At 44.4% G+C, this 16,693-nt stretch overlaps 1 protein-coding gene across 2 annotated transcripts in view; it reads right to left on the bottom strand.

The window, feature by feature from the left end:
* The window catches only part of PTEN (phosphatase and tensin homolog), a 303,421-nt gene that overhangs the window by 30,321 nt on the left and 256,407 nt on the right, over positions 1–16,693 (bottom strand). The window contains exons 7-8 of one of the 2 annotated variants that reach the window (XM_069239896.1): positions 15,006–15,184; positions 499–726 (exon numbers count right to left, since the gene is read on the bottom strand). In XM_069239896.1, coding sequence (XP_069095997.1) covers positions 499–726; positions 15,006–15,184 — 407 coding nt within the window. The remainder of the gene's footprint in view (positions 1–498; positions 727–15,005; positions 15,185–16,693) is intronic. The other variant, XM_069239897.1, reaches the window with a different exon arrangement.

Here is a 16,693-nt window from a genome sequence, read left to right as displayed (position 1 = left end):
AATGCGATGTAAAAGCAACACAACCCTGCTTGCATGGTCAGTGAGAACTTGTCGGCATTTCAGGACAAACCTAACGACAAGGAAGTGAGATGAGGAATAAGCATACTTGCACTCAAACTAGGAAGGGGCTACAATTTGTTCAGGATTAAGAGGGCAAGATACAGTCTATCATGATGATGGCGACTAACACTTAAGTAAAAGACTGATTAAAAGCAGTTATTACTTTAAAAGATCAAACAAATACAAAATGTGCTATGTTTTGCATGAGAATCATATGGATAAACAGGTATTGCAATACCTAAAAAAAACAATGGCATTTCTACCAAGAACTAAATGCACTTTGTCCAGTGATCCTGCATTTTTTTTTAATGATAAACAAGATGAGAACTAGTAGGACACATCTTTCCAAATAAATTTCAAAATCATACTGCAATATAAGAGCAAGGCTGGCATCTTTGGTTCATAGTGTTTTTTTTTTTTCCAGAAATAATAACAAACCTTGAAGTTTGGAGAGAACAGTCTGTTGGCCTTGTCTTTATTTGCCTTGTCCAGATCATATTTTGATAACGTATGGATAAGATAGTCCTTGTCGTTATCTGAATGATCTGCGCTGCATATGCTATCAAATTCCTGATCTTTATGTACAGTTCCATTTTCTACTCTTCCTGAGCTTTCATCGGGTCCTGGTACAAAGAAAGTGTTTATCCAAAAGTGAAACATTTTTTCCTAAATGAAAGAAGAAAAAAAACAGAAGCTTGGTAACTCGTTTTATCTGCAACAACTTGTTTATGCAAAGTAAAACATCATCAAACAATTAATACCATATAACCATGCTTCAAATCCAAAAAAAACTACAGGTAATCATCTGGAAAAATACTAGCTTGAAGGACCTTACAAGGACTCTTCTATAAGAGAAATACTAAGCAGTGAGGTTTCAAATCTGTAGCCCTTACCACGCTCACAAGTGTGTCCTAATGACTGCTTGCCCATAACATGGTTTCATCCTCCACTATCTTTACAGACCACTACATCATTTTTCTTAAATGAGAAGCACCAAAAAAAGCATTCAATATGGTTTTAAAACACGTCTTGGCTTAGAAAAAAAGTTTGCAACCAGAACATAGTTAAAATAAAACACTGGAGGAGTGCTCTAGAACTGCCCGATGTTCAACTCACTCCTAACACCAAGCAGCATTCGCATAAACTTTGCATTACCCAAGTTAATTGCAAATCATGTCCAAATTGAGCATGCAAGACATGCCACTGTATATATTCCTTGGATACCCTTATCTTATAACTGCAACTACCGTTTTTGCAAACTTTTGATTAGAAGGGGAAGGTGTAGTCAAACCATTTCTTAATTAAGACCATTCTGCATACTTTAAGAATTTTAGTTATAGATGAAGAACAAGTTTCTTACCTTCAGTAATGATTTATCTAGTAGAGACATTCTAGTTGAAGATTCCTTACCTTAGAATATCAATAGATGTCAGACTGGATCCGGAGATTTTCTTCTAGCAGTACACTTAGGTGGCGTTGGTCGACTCCTTGTTATTCGTTTGCGTCGTGGTCACTTTGATGACATCGGGATCGTATATAGGTGTTGCCTCCGGCTTAGTGACATCAGTTTCTTTTCATGACTTTCCACGCCAAAGTGAAGGCCATGACTAAGGCCCTGAAAGGGGAATCCCTGTCCCTAAAAATCAGTTCGCAAGCGGGGAGGATAGGTGGGTCGGTAAGGAATCTGCAACTAGAATATGTCTGTACCAGATAATTTCTACCGAAGGTACGTAACTTGCTTATCTGGTAGAGACTTCTAGTTGCAGATTCCTTCCCTTAGAATAGATACCCAAGCAATATCATCCTCGGTGGTGGTCTGCAAACCAAGATCATACTAGGAAGTCCTGCAGGACCGAACAACTAAATTAGCTGTCTCTGTGGACCTGACTGTCCCGACAGTCATGCATTGTAAACGTGTGCAGGTATGCCCACGTTACTGCTTGACAGATATCTAGGACAGGAACTCCGTGTGCTAACGATGTCGTAGCAGGAGTTGCTCTGGTGGACTTGCGCGCAAGCCCTCAGGGGGTTGCTTCTTAGCCAAAGCGAAACACGTTGTAATGCAAAGTAGTAACCATCGTGAGATGGTATGCTTTTGCACTGCATTCCCTTTCTTCGCATCCACAAATTCAACTAAGAGTTGATTGTCCACCCGGAAAGCTTTAGTACGACTGAGGTAGAACACCAACGCTCTTTTTTGGATCAAGAAGGTGGAGCCTCTCCTTTTCATGAGAAGGACGTGGGGGTGCGTTAAAAAGTAAGCAAAGTGATGGACTGGCCTTCATGAAAAGGAGTAACTAATTTGGGAAGGAGGGAGTCCCTTGTACAGAACACCACTTTGTCAGGGAAAGCAGACAAAAATGGGGGCTTTGAAGAAAGAGCTCTGCAAGCAGAGGTGATGACAACAAGAAATGCAGTTTTAAGAGTAAGGAGCTTCAAACGAAAATTGTGTAACAGCTAAAAGAGAGCACACATCAAATAAGTAATAACAACATAGGAGGACCCACTGAGGCATGAGAAACGGAGTGGGAGGAAACAACTGAGCGAGTCCCTTAAGGAATCTACCCCCAATAGGAGACTTAAAAAGAGAATGCTGGTCTGGCAATCTAAGAAAGGCTGAGACAGATGGTAAGTAACCTTTAAGAGTGCCAAAGAAGAGCCCTGCTGGCCTAAAGAGGATGAAGGATAAAAAAGAAGCTCAGAGAGAGAGGAGCAGAGAGGGGAATCAATCAGACTTGTTGGTACACCATGCCATGAATTTACGCCAATGACCGGGGTATATGGTTTTGGTAGAGGGACGCATGGTTGCCACAAAACCATCACAGACTTCGGACAGAAGGTCAAAATCTGTCAACTGCTGCCACTCAAGCTCCACACATGAAGTCGAATATTGGACAGGTTTGGGTGCAGGACCGTCCCCTGTTGCTGCAACAGAAGACCCTCCCGAAAAGGCAGTCTGACTGGAGGATCTGAGGCCATGCTTAACAGCTCTGGATACCATACTCTCTGTGCCCAGTATCCGCGCAGGGGCTAAGTAGCATGGGTAGCACGGTGGCTGGGAAAGAGATGTGACAAGGAGCCCCTTCTGTGGCCACGAAAGGGGCAAAAGTTGGACTGTTGGGGACGAGGGGCAGTAGAAAAGCCAAGGGACCGAGCCATAGCCCAGGACTCCTTGAACCTCTCAAGTGCCAAGTCCGCCTTGACTCTGAAGAGACTGGTGCCATCAACGGTCTGTTGGATATCCCCCCAAAAAAGAGATGTTCTCTACTAGGCGTGGCGTCTCGACGTCGACGCAACCGATCTCACAGCGAGTCGGTCGTGCCCAGCCCACATCAAATAGTAAACTTTGCTGCATCTCTCCCATCAGCAATGGCTTGAAGGACAATAGCACATGCCTCCTCCGGGATCTGAGGTCAAACTTACGCGACCATATCCCAAAAAGGGTGGGCTGTGCCAGACAGAAGGAAGAAAACAATCTTCCCAATTTGGTCCAGTCTCTTTGATTTCCTATCCGGGGGAGCAGAAGGGAATGTGCCAGATGATGAAGATGCCTAGATAAGAAGGCTCTCAGGCGTGGGGTGTTGGGACAGGGATTTAGGGTCATCCGGGGTGGGCCGATGGCGACGAGCAGCTGTCCTATTCATAGGAGCCCCTGTGCTGGGTCTGGACCAAGTACCTAGAAGAATGTCAGTGAGGGCTTCATTGAAGGGGAGGAGAGGCTCCGAAGCGGAAGCCCCAGGCTGAACCACCATTGTCAAGAGATCAGTCCTGTCCGCCACAGTGGACAGCCCGAGGGCAAGGACTTCAGCCCCCCTACTGACCACAACAGAGAAAGAGACTCCCTTCGCCATAACCAGGGTGGGAGGAAAAAGCATGCCAGCGTCTGGAGAAGTATCTAGATCACTGGCCTTGCCCAATTCCTGTGCCCAGGTCATGGTAGGGTCGTCCATCTGGTATTCATAAGAGTCTAGAGTCCTCTCCAATCCTTCCACGTATTCGTACCCAAAAGAAAAAGGGTCGGAATCCGGCCTGGGGTGAGTAGGCCCCATCGAAGTCGGAAGGGGTGTCAGCTGGTGCCATTCCGGCTCCGGGACGTCGGGGATCAGGACTGGGTCTATATCAATTGTGGGCACACCGGATGATAGGAGCATAGACGATCTAGCTGGTGCAGGTTGCAATGGTACAATCGTCGTCAGCACGCACCCAGTAGTTGATCCGGAGGGGCCATCTGAGATCAAAGACGCTAGTGAGAAACCCAAGGGGGCCCCCATCCGAAACCCCCAGGCCCCAAAGGCACCTCAGAGAGGTCAGACTGCCCAAATATGGGGTGCATGGCCACATAAAATTATTTTAATTTGGCAGGGGTCGCTACGGAAACTCGGGGAGGCACACAGCGGATCCAGAAATAGGCTCTGCAGACAGAGGCCTTGAGCGTCGACACTCCACCGCGTCGCATCAGCCGAGCGACGCAGTGAAGTCGAAGAATGCCTAGCCTTCTTCAACAACAACTTCTTACCAGAGTGACTCGAAGACTTTCAGGATGACGAGTGGTGGTGACTCCGCAAACGGTCTCAAGACCTTCCTCTTGAGTGAGACTGGTAGATGCAGAGTTGAGCATCAGGCCGTCATGAGCTTTAGGGACCGCTCCTTCAAAGCCTTCAATTGCATGCCCGACACTCTGAGCACAACTTCGGTTCGTTGTTCGCTCCAAAAACCACAAACCGAACTGATGCAGATCAGTCACCAACATCATGCGGTGCCAGACCTCGCAATGTTTGAAACCGATCTTCGGGGACATCCTTGATGCACCAAAAACTCAACAAAAGTGTTGAATTCAGTCAAAAAATTACTAGGGTAGCTCTCTCCGGATCAACGCATGGCGTGCAAAGAAAAGAACGGACGTCACTACACGCGGACCCAGTATCATCAGGGAGACCACGATGCCAACGACAGGCGCGGATTTGACTGACGCCACATGACGTCGCGCAAGGGTACTGCTCGAAGAAAAATCTCCGGATCCAGTCTGACGCCTGTGGAGTTTCTGGAGTAAGGAATCTGTAACTAGAAGTCTATATCAGATTAATAATTTTGAGAAAGGCTCTTTGTAAAAAATGCTGCTGTTTTGTGAGGCAGAGAACAGTTAAATGAGTGGCATGGTGTCATTGAGCATGTAGCTTCAGAAACAGTTGAACTTAGAGTGGAAAAGGTGTATGCTGTTCATCATCCAGGTGCATGGTTTGGATTTCAGCAAAGGTTCAGCGTCTGCCTGTTGTCTTCTCTTTGCAATCTGGCCTGGGATTCTCAGAGACAGCCAACCTACCTTTGCTTATTGCTTCTAATGGAATTAACAACTTGAAAAATTCGAACTGGGTGTCAAGGGGGAGCAAAAGGTCCTCCAGGTGAGGCCAAAAAGTTAATGTTGGTGTATGATGAGGAGTTGCAAGTATACACTCCACATAATCAGTCTAAGAGTAAATCGTAAGCAGTGATGCCTAGGATCCGGGAAAGAACCTATTCACAATGAAGGGAGTCTGGGACCCACAGATATCTGAGTTAATGGGCCTTAGGGTCCATTAAGGAGGGTAATAATGTAATCCAATAAATTTCAAATCCGCCTCTAGAAGAATTGCAGGGTCCACAAAGACGCAGTGAAGGAGCGACAAGTAAAATTTGAAGATATTACACTAAAGAGAATGTTGGGCCAAACCAAGAGCAGTGAAGGTGCAGTCACATTTGGTTCTTAAAAGGAGGCTGTAATACTTTGCTTGTAGATGGAGTTGCGATCTGGAAACTAAAAGGAATACCTTTGCACAGCAAGAGAATATAGTGGATAGATTAAGCAAAACCTAAGAGAGAGTAGGGGCTATGTATGTAATGTAACACGATTCTGATGATCAATCTTATTGCAATAGTTTTTACTGCTAAGTATGGCAAAATCACACACCCTCCTCTTCCTACAAGGTACCTGTGGAAATAGTGCTCTGAAGGCTTATTTGTTTTAATCACAATCCAGATGCTATGTTCATTCACTATGATTAAGTCCCATGTTAAGACATCAGCCAGTAGACCGCTTTTCAAGCACAAGTAAAGTTAATTGCTCATAGTAATGTTACAGACAATCAAGCATGACCACTAGAAAGATTTTGTAATTTTCAATATTTTAAATGACATTTACATCCCAGGTTGAACAACATTATGGGCAACTTTCACCCCTTTCACTGTTCCTGCACATCTTTGAATAGTGGCTGTAGCAAAATGTGCAGGTGTATACAACAGCACTGAAAATGCACTATTCCGAAGCACAACAAACTAGTTATTTACCTTTGTTAAGTATCTTTCTGGTGGATAGTCTATCTAAATGCAGATTCCTCACCTTGTGCACATTACCCAGGCGTCAGACTAGATCCGGAAACATTAAATCAGAACTCTGGTAGGTGGTGGCTTGCAGCTCCAATCCAACACTGCTCTGCTCCGGATATGACTAGTGGAGCTGCATGTAAGCTCCACAAAGGCGTGCTGAAGCCTGTTGCTTTCTCAGAGTAGCCACCCCCTCAGACACAGAGCCCATCAGGAGATTAGCATGACCAGTGTTCAAGTGTTTAGATCAGGACCTTTTTAGATGGAAAAGAGCCCTTTCACAGAATTGGGAGGGTCTGTGACGGATCTAGGGTTAGACAGAGGATCTACCAGAAATATCGTTACAGATGGTAAATCACTTGTTCTTCTGAAGGATACTTAAAAATGCAGATTCCTCGCCCCGTGAATAAATGATATAGTAGTACCTCTCAAGGTGTTTGGTCTGAACTGGTTCAGACCAAAAAGTCTTGCTCGACCAGGCAAGCAAAACGCACCTCGCAATGGACCAGACTGTCAAGGCAGCAATTCTTTAACATATGTAAAGACACGCACATAGCAACCTGACAAATGTCCGGGGCAGGAGCTCCATGTTCTAGGGCAGTTTTAGAAGCCTTAGTTCTGGATGCTGGTTGTTTACTAGTGTGTAGAAGATCTTTATGCAAAGAGCAATCCATCACAATATGCCCCGTTTTTGTACTGCCTTGCCCTTCTTTGCCCCGGAGTACCTCACGAAGAGCTGATATCTACCAGTGGCCTTTGGTGGGATGCACTTAAAAGCTTAGTACCCTCTTAGGAGTACAAATGATACAGTATCTCTTCCGCCTTATAGGGCGGGACAAGGTGAGGCAAGGAATGCCTGAGGGAATTTAGGCAGATAGGAAGCTATGTTCCTCAACACAAATTTATCTGGTAAACATGTTGTATAAGGTGGGTTGACAGAGATAGCCTGTAGCCCACACATGCCTAGCTGATGCTATATGGTAATTAGAACAAACAAATCTCATTGCAACCAGTGGTTTAAATAAAGAAGGCTAATCAGGCAACCGCAAAAAAACAGAAAGGGCTGAAAATTTCTTATTGCGCAAGGGACAAAACTAAAAAACAAAACTTCAGACAACTTGGCTTGCAGTGGGTTAATTTGGCGGGTGCTGCACTAAACCACAAATTTGTATCAGCAACTGGGGAACACAACTTTGCAGAGGGGCACCTGACCACCAAGACAACATCGACCTCAGAAGGAAGGTCACACGAGGTCAAATGTTACCACTTAATCTCCAAGCATGGAAACGCAGATTGAACAGGCCAGGGCATGGGTCCCTGCCCTGCTATTGCAACATAAGACCCTCCTGTTGGCAGCTTGTTCAGAGGACAGATGCTCATAGCCAGGAGTTATGGGTACTTGACTCTCCTGGCCCAATCTGATGCTACTAGGATGACTTGTACCCAGTTATTCCTGAGTTTCAGAAATCTGGGCTGGAGAAGCAGCGGTAGGAAGGCGTAAAGGTGTCTCGTGCTGGTACTGTTTGTTCTTAGCAGAGTGAAAGAGATCGAGCAAGGGATCTATCCATAGATGGAAGATGTCCAGTGCCACATTCTGGGTGTATCTGCCATTCATAGTGCGCTAAGCATCAGCAGCTGAGGTTGTCCGCCCTGGTGTTTAGAGCCCTTGACAAATGATTCACCATCTAAAAGTTCCTGTCTAGCCACTTCCAGAGGTATAGAGCCTCCTAGCAGAGGATCTAAAAACCAGGTCGCCCTGCTCACTGTAGACAAGGCAAAGGTGGTATTTGTATGGTGGGAAGGAAGGCCTCCAACACCAAGCGAAACACCGTCAACTACAACAAGTTGATGTGGAGTTGAGTTTCTCCTGAAGACTGGAGAATTCTGATCTCTACCGATTCCCCTTATTCTGTACCCACTGGGGCTTCAGGTTCCACTTCAGATCCAGCATACGGCATCTGGTATGTTTCACCAACAGGATGCAGGAGAACAACAATCCCAACAGCCTCAGTCATCCGATCTGACATCCAGGACAGAGGCTGAAACAGCCTGAAAGTTCTGGATTCCCCTCTGTGGCAGAGGCACAAAAAACAGACAGAATCCAGAATGGCTTTGAAGATAGGGATCATTTGCAAAGGAGTCAGGTATGGATTTGACATGCTGATAGTGAACAACAGTGATCTTTGGAGTTTTGCCACAGTCTGCACATGTTTGAAGACTGCCTGGGGCAAGCCCACCTTTAACAGACAGCCGTCAAAGTAGGGGAAGGCTGGAACCCCCAACCTCAGAAGGTGTATTGTGACCAAACCATCACTTTCATGAACACTCGAAGGGCACTGGTGAGGCTGAAGGGGAGCACTGCAATCTGAAAATGCTCCTAGCCAATGGTGAACTGCAAGAAGCACCTGCGGGCCTATAGGACAGGAACATAGAAATAGGCAGGTTCAATGCCACCATCCAGCCTCTGGGGTCTAGGGCACACAGGATCTGAGCTAGCACGAGCATCTTTGTCCTTTCACAAGAAAGCATGGAGAGGGCAGAGATCTAAAATAGGAAGAAGGTCTTGGTTCTACTATGGCACCAAGTAGCAGCATAAGTAACCCCCAGCTCCAGCTTCTGATGTTTCAACTCTCTCTATTGTCACTTCAGTCAAAAGGGCCTGCACATCCTGATTTGGGTGGGGGGAGGAGGTGAGGGTGGATTTGGGGGGGTTGGTCATTCGTCAGCCACCCTCAGTGGTAGAAGGTGCGACTGGGTGTAAAGAAATTACAGGGCGTAGCCCCGACATATAATTTGAAGCGTCTACTTGTCCAAAGTGATGGCTTGCCAGTCTTAGAGAAAATTCTTGGATCCTGCATCTTACAGAGTGGCTCTGCAAGAAAGGACACATTAAAGTCATTTTGCGGCAGCTGGAAAGGCAGAGGCTTAGATGCATGTTGTCTCTGATGTCCTGGGCAGGTTTCTAAGCACGCTATAGCCTTGTCCATGGAAGGACTGGGAGACTTTTTGGGCTAGCCAAGGGTCTGAGGTTGGCAGCACTGAAAAACCTGACCATAGTTCAAAAGGGGCAAAATTGCTGATGGAACTGTGGAGCTGAAAGGCCCAAGTAACATGTGTGGCCTAGCTTTCGTGAATATGTTCCAGGACGGAGTATGGTTTCTTGCCAAAAAAGTAAAAGCCATCAAATGGCATGCCCATCAGGGATGTATGGATGTTCCAGAGAAGCCCATTAACCTCATCAGGAGTGGCACTGAAGTGCCAGACTCGTACCCATCGCCCACTCTAAGCAGCTGATCTTGCCTAAGCATGAGCAAAATACAAATGTAACTCCTTCACGGCTATCCTGGACAGCCTGGGTCAAGGGTACCAAGAGGTCACCCGGAACTGCCAGAAAGGTTTTAGTCACTGTGTCCCATAGAGCACAGGATTAGTGCTCTGGGAGGCAGCTGGCATAAACTGATTGCAGAGCAACTTGTGGTGGAAAAGAAGATGCGCTTGCCCACTGTCTATTCTTATTGACTCCAGATCAGGCGTGGTGGCGAGGAAACCGCTAGACTTAACTTTACTGGTGGATGCTTGTACCACCAAGCTCTCAGAAGCAGGACGTTGTGTAAAATGTCAGGGTCACCTGGGGCTTGTCTATGGCGCTGAGCACAATATCTATTAACTGGTGGTCCGAACACAGTTTCGCCCAAGTGCCCAAAAGAGTGTCCAAGAGGGGCACATTAAATGGCCATTGAGGTCCTGTGGACACCTGACCAAGCTGAAGTGCCTCTGTCTGAACTTTAGTCTTCACCTCCATGGTAGGTGTTGAATGTCTAGTAGTTCTGTCAGCCTCCATACAACAGAGGAGATGTTTTCTTCATTGGCAAGGCAGGGTGTAGATATAAGATATCTGGAGAAGTATCTTGGCAAGCTTTGACAGAAAACAAACTCATGCTCTCAGCTGTAATTTGTCACTGCAAGACTATGCTGGACAAAAAGTCAACAAAACATCTGATAATTTGGCCTGTAGGAAAAATCAAGAGGAGGGACCCTTCCCTGGAACACACATTTCACACAATGCCTATAACAGATGGAGCTAGTCCAGGAGGTCTACCCGCAAGAATGACACCCACAACACCAGAAATAAAGTCGACACTTCTCAGTTATCACTCAATCGCCACACAAGGAGGGATAGATTGAAGACTCCGGTACAAAAACCCCTTGGATAGGCTGCCGTATAGCAGGGTAAAAAGACTGTCTCAACAGGTCAGGGAGCAATACCTTCCCAGCCCAATCCAGGGATATCAAAACAACTTGAGCTAGTCAATTCAGACATTCCTCAGAACTCAAGGAAAGACAAGAAATTCAAATAGTGGAAGCACTTATCTTGTGCTCCACAACATGCTAAATGGCCCCCCTAGGACTCTTTGAAGGAACTCCTGTGTGTAGTAAACTTGAGAGAATGTTCTCAGAAGTCACAAAAAAGATTCAGCCAGAGCACACAGAATAGTTTAAGATGTCAAGCACCACTTTGGGATGAAAACAGCTTTGGTGGAGTGCCACCTGTGGTCTGCTGAGCTAGTCTGCCATGGCGGTCAGAGACCCCAAGACGATTAGCAGCCAGGGAGATACTGTAATAGGTCAGCCATCTCCAAGGTCACCGTACCGTCTTGCACATAATTCAAGACCCTAAACCACTCTTCTTGTTGCAATAGTACAATAGCGCCTGTGCTGTCCACAGGACCTAAACAGGCCTTCCTTTGATGGATGTGAGAAGGCTTTCACAGCCTGGTTTGAGCACACATTTGCTGAGGTACAACAATACATGTATCCCTACTCACTGGACCATCACTATCAACCAAAGGGCAGCAGTGAGACAACATGACAAAACAACAGAAGTGAAATGCACCTCCCACAACATTAATCAAACACAGCATTTGGGTGACTACAGGGCCTGCCAGTCCTCTGTTCTTGGGTGCCAGAAAGTACAGATGTAGCTTGGTGGGATGGGAACAAGAGATAAAGGGGTTGGGAACTAGGGGGCTAATGAAAGGATTGATATTTCTTTATCTATGTACTGGTTGATAACCAGTATCAGAGGTTTCATGCGGTCTTAATTTGTCACTTTTGTTTCGTTTGTAGTCGACAAGTACAACTTTGCTCTGACTTGCACTGTTGATCCAGACGATCTGCATTAGTTGTTTTGAGCTATGTACTTGACATATCCCTATGCCTAGCTCTATTGGCGTACTCCCTCTATTCTTACACTTAATACGATGAGTCATTTTCTTATTTCCATGCTTTCCAATCAATAAAAACGAAATTTAAACAAGTAATAACAAGAAAATGCCTGCATGTCACTGGAAAACCAAGTAGCCCACATTCAGACTTGACGTCTGACCACAAACTGGTGTTCACTGCATGACCCAAAATATGCGGTGTCAAGGTCAGCCTTCAACATATATTTGGTTGTATCCTGTCCACCCTGAATTGTTTGAGAAAATACTGTGCTAAATTTGTCAGTGACAGCAGGCAAGATACTGCTGGCCAGGTCCCAAAAAGCATGTCAATAACGTCCCAGTAGACAGGCTGCATGTAGAGACTGAAGGCACAAATTGGTGGAGAAAAATATTATACAGAATAAGTCAATGAGCTGCAATTTCCTATATTATGGTGCAGAAGGGAACTTATTGACGGTGGACATGGAAGCCTGCATCACTGTGCTTTGCAGGATTGGTTGCTGCGTGAAAAAGGTTGGGTCACTGAGGTTGGCCTTTGTAACTTCACCACTAAACTACTAAATGAAGGAGCAGAACACAACTTCAATTAAGTAGCCATTAGACTATCTGTAAGGGTCACATTAAAAGGCGGCAAGGGCCCCAGCATGGCAGGCCCATCAATAAGTTTGCTTTTGTTTTAAGAATAGATAAATGTAAATCAAGTACTTCAGCTACCATACTGACAATTGCTGCAAACGAGGCACTTTCCTCTGTCAGTGGACCTGGTGGAGATTCAGTCTAAGGAGATGTGTTCATCCTACCAGCATTTTGTAAGCCCATGTACAATGCAGCATCAGTAGAAGGAGCAATTTATCATCCTTCTCATTATCATTGTGTGGTATGTTCTGAACCATCTGAATCAAAGCTGAACAAGGTCTAAGACCCCTTGTACTGGCAGTTGGAGGATGGACTTTTGCAACGGGTCAGGGAATCAGTGTCAAGACTGGATCCAGAATGGGCACCCTAGTAGTCCAGGTCGTCGCCAGTGCGGTGTGACCAATATGGCGTACAGGGCCAAAATTAAACTGTGAAGCAGTATCAATAAGAAGCAGTGAGAAGAACCAGAGGGATCACTTGGTGCCAGAGAAGATACCTGAACAGAAGTGCGGCTGGTGGACCCTGCAGCTCCATGGGGCCCAAAGGCACTTTTGATGGAGCAGGTATGCACTTGAAGGTTTGTACTAAGGCCTCTTTAAAGGCATTTATTTTCTGCTGGGTTCACGTCGCAGGGAATGGCACACTGGGCTCAACCTCAGAATGGACTTTGAGTTGAAAATGCCTGTGGATTCAGCCCTTGGAATGTTTACTGCACAAATTCTCATCTGTTCTGAAGTGGCTAGATGGGAACACATGCTGCTTGGTTTTCCTGAGCTTATGATGCGATTGGATTCAGACTTACCTGAACACTCAGATTAAGAATTGTACTTGCCGAGGGAATGGCTATGTGATTTGGAGCATGAATTGGATCAGTGAATTGGAAAGGGATGACCCTCAAAAATAACCAATTCCTGTGTTCAATGACGTTTTGCTTCCCACTCCCCGAGCACCTCTGGGTGCGTCTGTCCCAAGACTTCAAAAAGTGACCCGAACTTAGGTACCACAAACATTGTGCACATCCGTGACCAACACCTGCTTCCTGCGGACAAGGCAATGTTGTCCTGAGCGCCTGGGGGTGCTTGAAAGGGGAGTGGGGTTACAGACATTTTGTCTGGTACACTAGTGTTAAAAATTTAGCATTGGTAGAATTGTTAAAGTTGAGTGGAGCTCCAGATCCCTGTCTAAGGGCGTGGAAAGAAAGTAACTGACATCAGTAGCAGAGGCACTTATATGAAGCTTTACAACATCACTTCTTGGGCAGATCAAGACTGTTAGCAAGTCAAGACATCGCCACCCACGGACACAAACTTTTGCTGTGGAAAACCCAGAATCAGTCTTGGGCCAGGGAATATTTGTAGCGAAAATAAGTAGGGTTGACCACTGACTTTGTGTTGCACCACTGTGCATATTAGTAGTTCAGTGTTCACCAGTGCAGATTACATTTTGTATTCTGTTTAGCTGCCTATTGGCTTTATCGTGGCGTTAGACATTGCAGTTGAGCTGTGTTTTTCCACATGGTAAACTAAGCTTGTGTTTTTCGTATTTTCTCTCACCGAACACGAACTATTCTTGATAAGAGAGCACGTATTTTTTTGTTTTCTCCAGTGAAGGGAACAGGTCGGCCTTGGAAGGGGAGCCTTGAAAGGTTGGCAATTTTTAATGTTTTTCTTCCAACTCTGACCTACAGTAGCCGGCATGTTTGAATATTCCCATCTGAGAGGAGGGGTTCTCTCTAAGAAGCCCTTTCAGTTATTTAAACTATAAAGAGGTGGCCCCGCTCAGTCACAAGGGAATTTGAGACCTCGTCAGGATTGGACGTCAAATGCCTGACATTTTCCCATGAGGGTGGATATCTCTTTCTCAGAGTTGAACAGGGGTCATCTACTTGCTGGCATGAGAAGGATGAAGAGCTTGGCAGGCCCTACGGTGATGAATTGTGACTATCCTTTGCTTTGCAATTATGCTATAATATAATCACATACATTTGCTGTGTACATTGCAGTTGAAAATCACTTTGATATATTTTCCTTTCATTGCTATGACTATTTTTAAACATGTGCCTTCGACCTACTAATCTTCATTTTTTTAGGAACCTCGTGGTGGAATAATAATAAATGTCTTCTTTAAACTAAGTGCATTCCAGAGATTTTTGTCAGCTTGGTCATTAGTGAAAGCAAAACAATATTCTAATGGCGAGGAATTTGCAGGAAGTATAATACATCAGAAAGTTGCGTACTGAGGTATTAGCCTACCATGCAAATATGAAGAAGTGAACACAGATGAAAGTGAGTGGGTGGGTGCAACCCCTATGCTTCACCATAAAGGCAGAGTAGCAGTCACCAAAGTAATTTACAGTAAGGTCTATTGCAGCCAGTTCAAAGAAGTCCAGATGAGCAATGTGTGTGTAAGATAAACATTTAAGTTACCAAAGGATATAATATCAAAACGCGTTATTCATAAATATAGATACTTTCTTTCATAAGGAGAGTAACATTTAGAACCAAAACAAATCCACAGAAATTGCCAGAACTGTTTTAACATTCATTGTAGATTCATTCAGCGTCAATATACAGTTTGTTTTGCCGTGTGGTTATTTAAAATCTTATAAATAATTTTCATTAGCTTGTCAGAAATGTGAATAATAATGAAGCCACTTGAGAACACATTCTTCAGTATGTCGTACAATCCCAACATCATCCAACATCTGTTTAAATTACAAGTACATACCTTTACACATACCTTTTTCATTATCGTTCTTTGCTTGTGGAAGAACTCCACTTTGATATCACCGCATACTGGCAAAGGCTGAGGAAACTCAAAGTGCATGTAGCGGTCTTCGCGTCTTGTTGGCCCAACAGGTGAAGTGTAAATCTTTACTTTTAGCTGGTAGACTACAAACTGGGGATCTGCATAACGCAATATGATTACATAAGATGGGCAATGTATTTTACATGTTAAAAATTAAGGTTTGGTCACAGCAGATAAGATTTTTTTTTTTTTTTATTATTAAGAAAAAGTAAATCACCTGTAAAATCCTGTTTTTTTCTGTATTAGATGCTTTTATCATCTTAATTAAGAATTAAAGAACCACAACATTCTCTGGCATCAACAGTATTGGTTAATGAGGAATGCTGATATGTCCTGTCTCATTTGTGGTTGTGTTGTAGGAAATGTAAAAAATAAACGCATTGTAGTAAATATAAAACGTGAAAATACCACGCATGGAGACCAAGCAGAAACCACACAGCCGTTCGTAGTTCATAACCAGCTTAGGCCTAATGCCCACACTGACAAGAGCAAGGTGAAAGGTGATTTAAGGATTAATGGAATAAGAAACATGAGAGATTTTAGTTAAAGGCCAGCTCATGTCTAACAGACTCACAAGCATTTACAGCATCTGCACATACCCGTGCCTACAAACTAATTAAAATAAATAAATGAGTACCCGAGCACACACTCCGTGCCTCCAAACTAGTTGTGGCCTGATAAAATATAACTGAATCAGCTGAGAGCACACAGGTTCACGATTAAACAATGGGTGCAGGAAAGAGACCAAATTCTGAACACACCGAGGTCTGAGACAATGCCGCCAGCGCAAACTTCACGTAAATTACATACATTCGTAGATCAAAGAATACCCGGTCATAAAGTGTTGTCAAATGTATAATAAAGTATATGCAACATATTAAGCTCAGAAATTCGTGGTTATGCGGTCAAAGGTTTCAGTGTTTTAACATTTTAAATCTATAACTTGCAAGTTAACTAATATTTACTATATGTAACAAAGCATTAAATTGAATTACATTTATAGGCCTGTCTAAACAGGCATTTGAGAAAAAACCCAGAGGTAGGGAGTGCAGGGCTGAGGTGCAGTCAGCAGTGTTTTTCCTCTCTGTCACAACAGTTAGTAAATACTGTCTTTGGACTGCCAAAAAGGGTCTGCTTCATTATTTGAGTCTTGGGAACGTTTCTGTTCACCCAATAAAGGTTGGTGAGCCAGCCAGGAGCTTCCTTTGTCCCCTACCTGAAGGCAAGCACGGACTGCCTTGCATCCACTGCAGAGAAACCAATGCGTACACTCTTGATGAGGTAAGCAGAAGCCGAGGTTAGAACTGAAATTCTGCCTATACACGAGGGGTTGGGAAGGATCTGGGGACCTCAGTCTCTTTAAGGTGAGGACAAAGCGGATCATAAACCTTGTTTGTAAATAAATGCGTTCTTCTTGGCACTGTTAAATGCAGATGTGGAAATAAGGTAGAATAGAATTTTATGTTGTATTTTTATGAAACAGAAAAATAAGACAGGAGGTATTGCATGCAACTTTTTAATTTTTGTTATTGGAGGATTGTGTACATGTGTTGTACAACCAATATAGTGGCTACATAAATAGTTAACCTGTGATTCCTAACAACAGC

Source organism: Pleurodeles waltl, chromosome 6 (assembly GCF_031143425.1).
Source record: "Pleurodeles waltl isolate 20211129_DDA chromosome 6, aPleWal1.hap1.20221129, whole genome shotgun sequence".
In the NCBI taxonomy this organism is placed as follows: domain Eukaryota; kingdom Metazoa; phylum Chordata; class Amphibia; order Caudata; family Salamandridae; genus Pleurodeles; species Pleurodeles waltl.
This window is presented reverse-complemented; position numbering and strand designations above follow the sequence as displayed.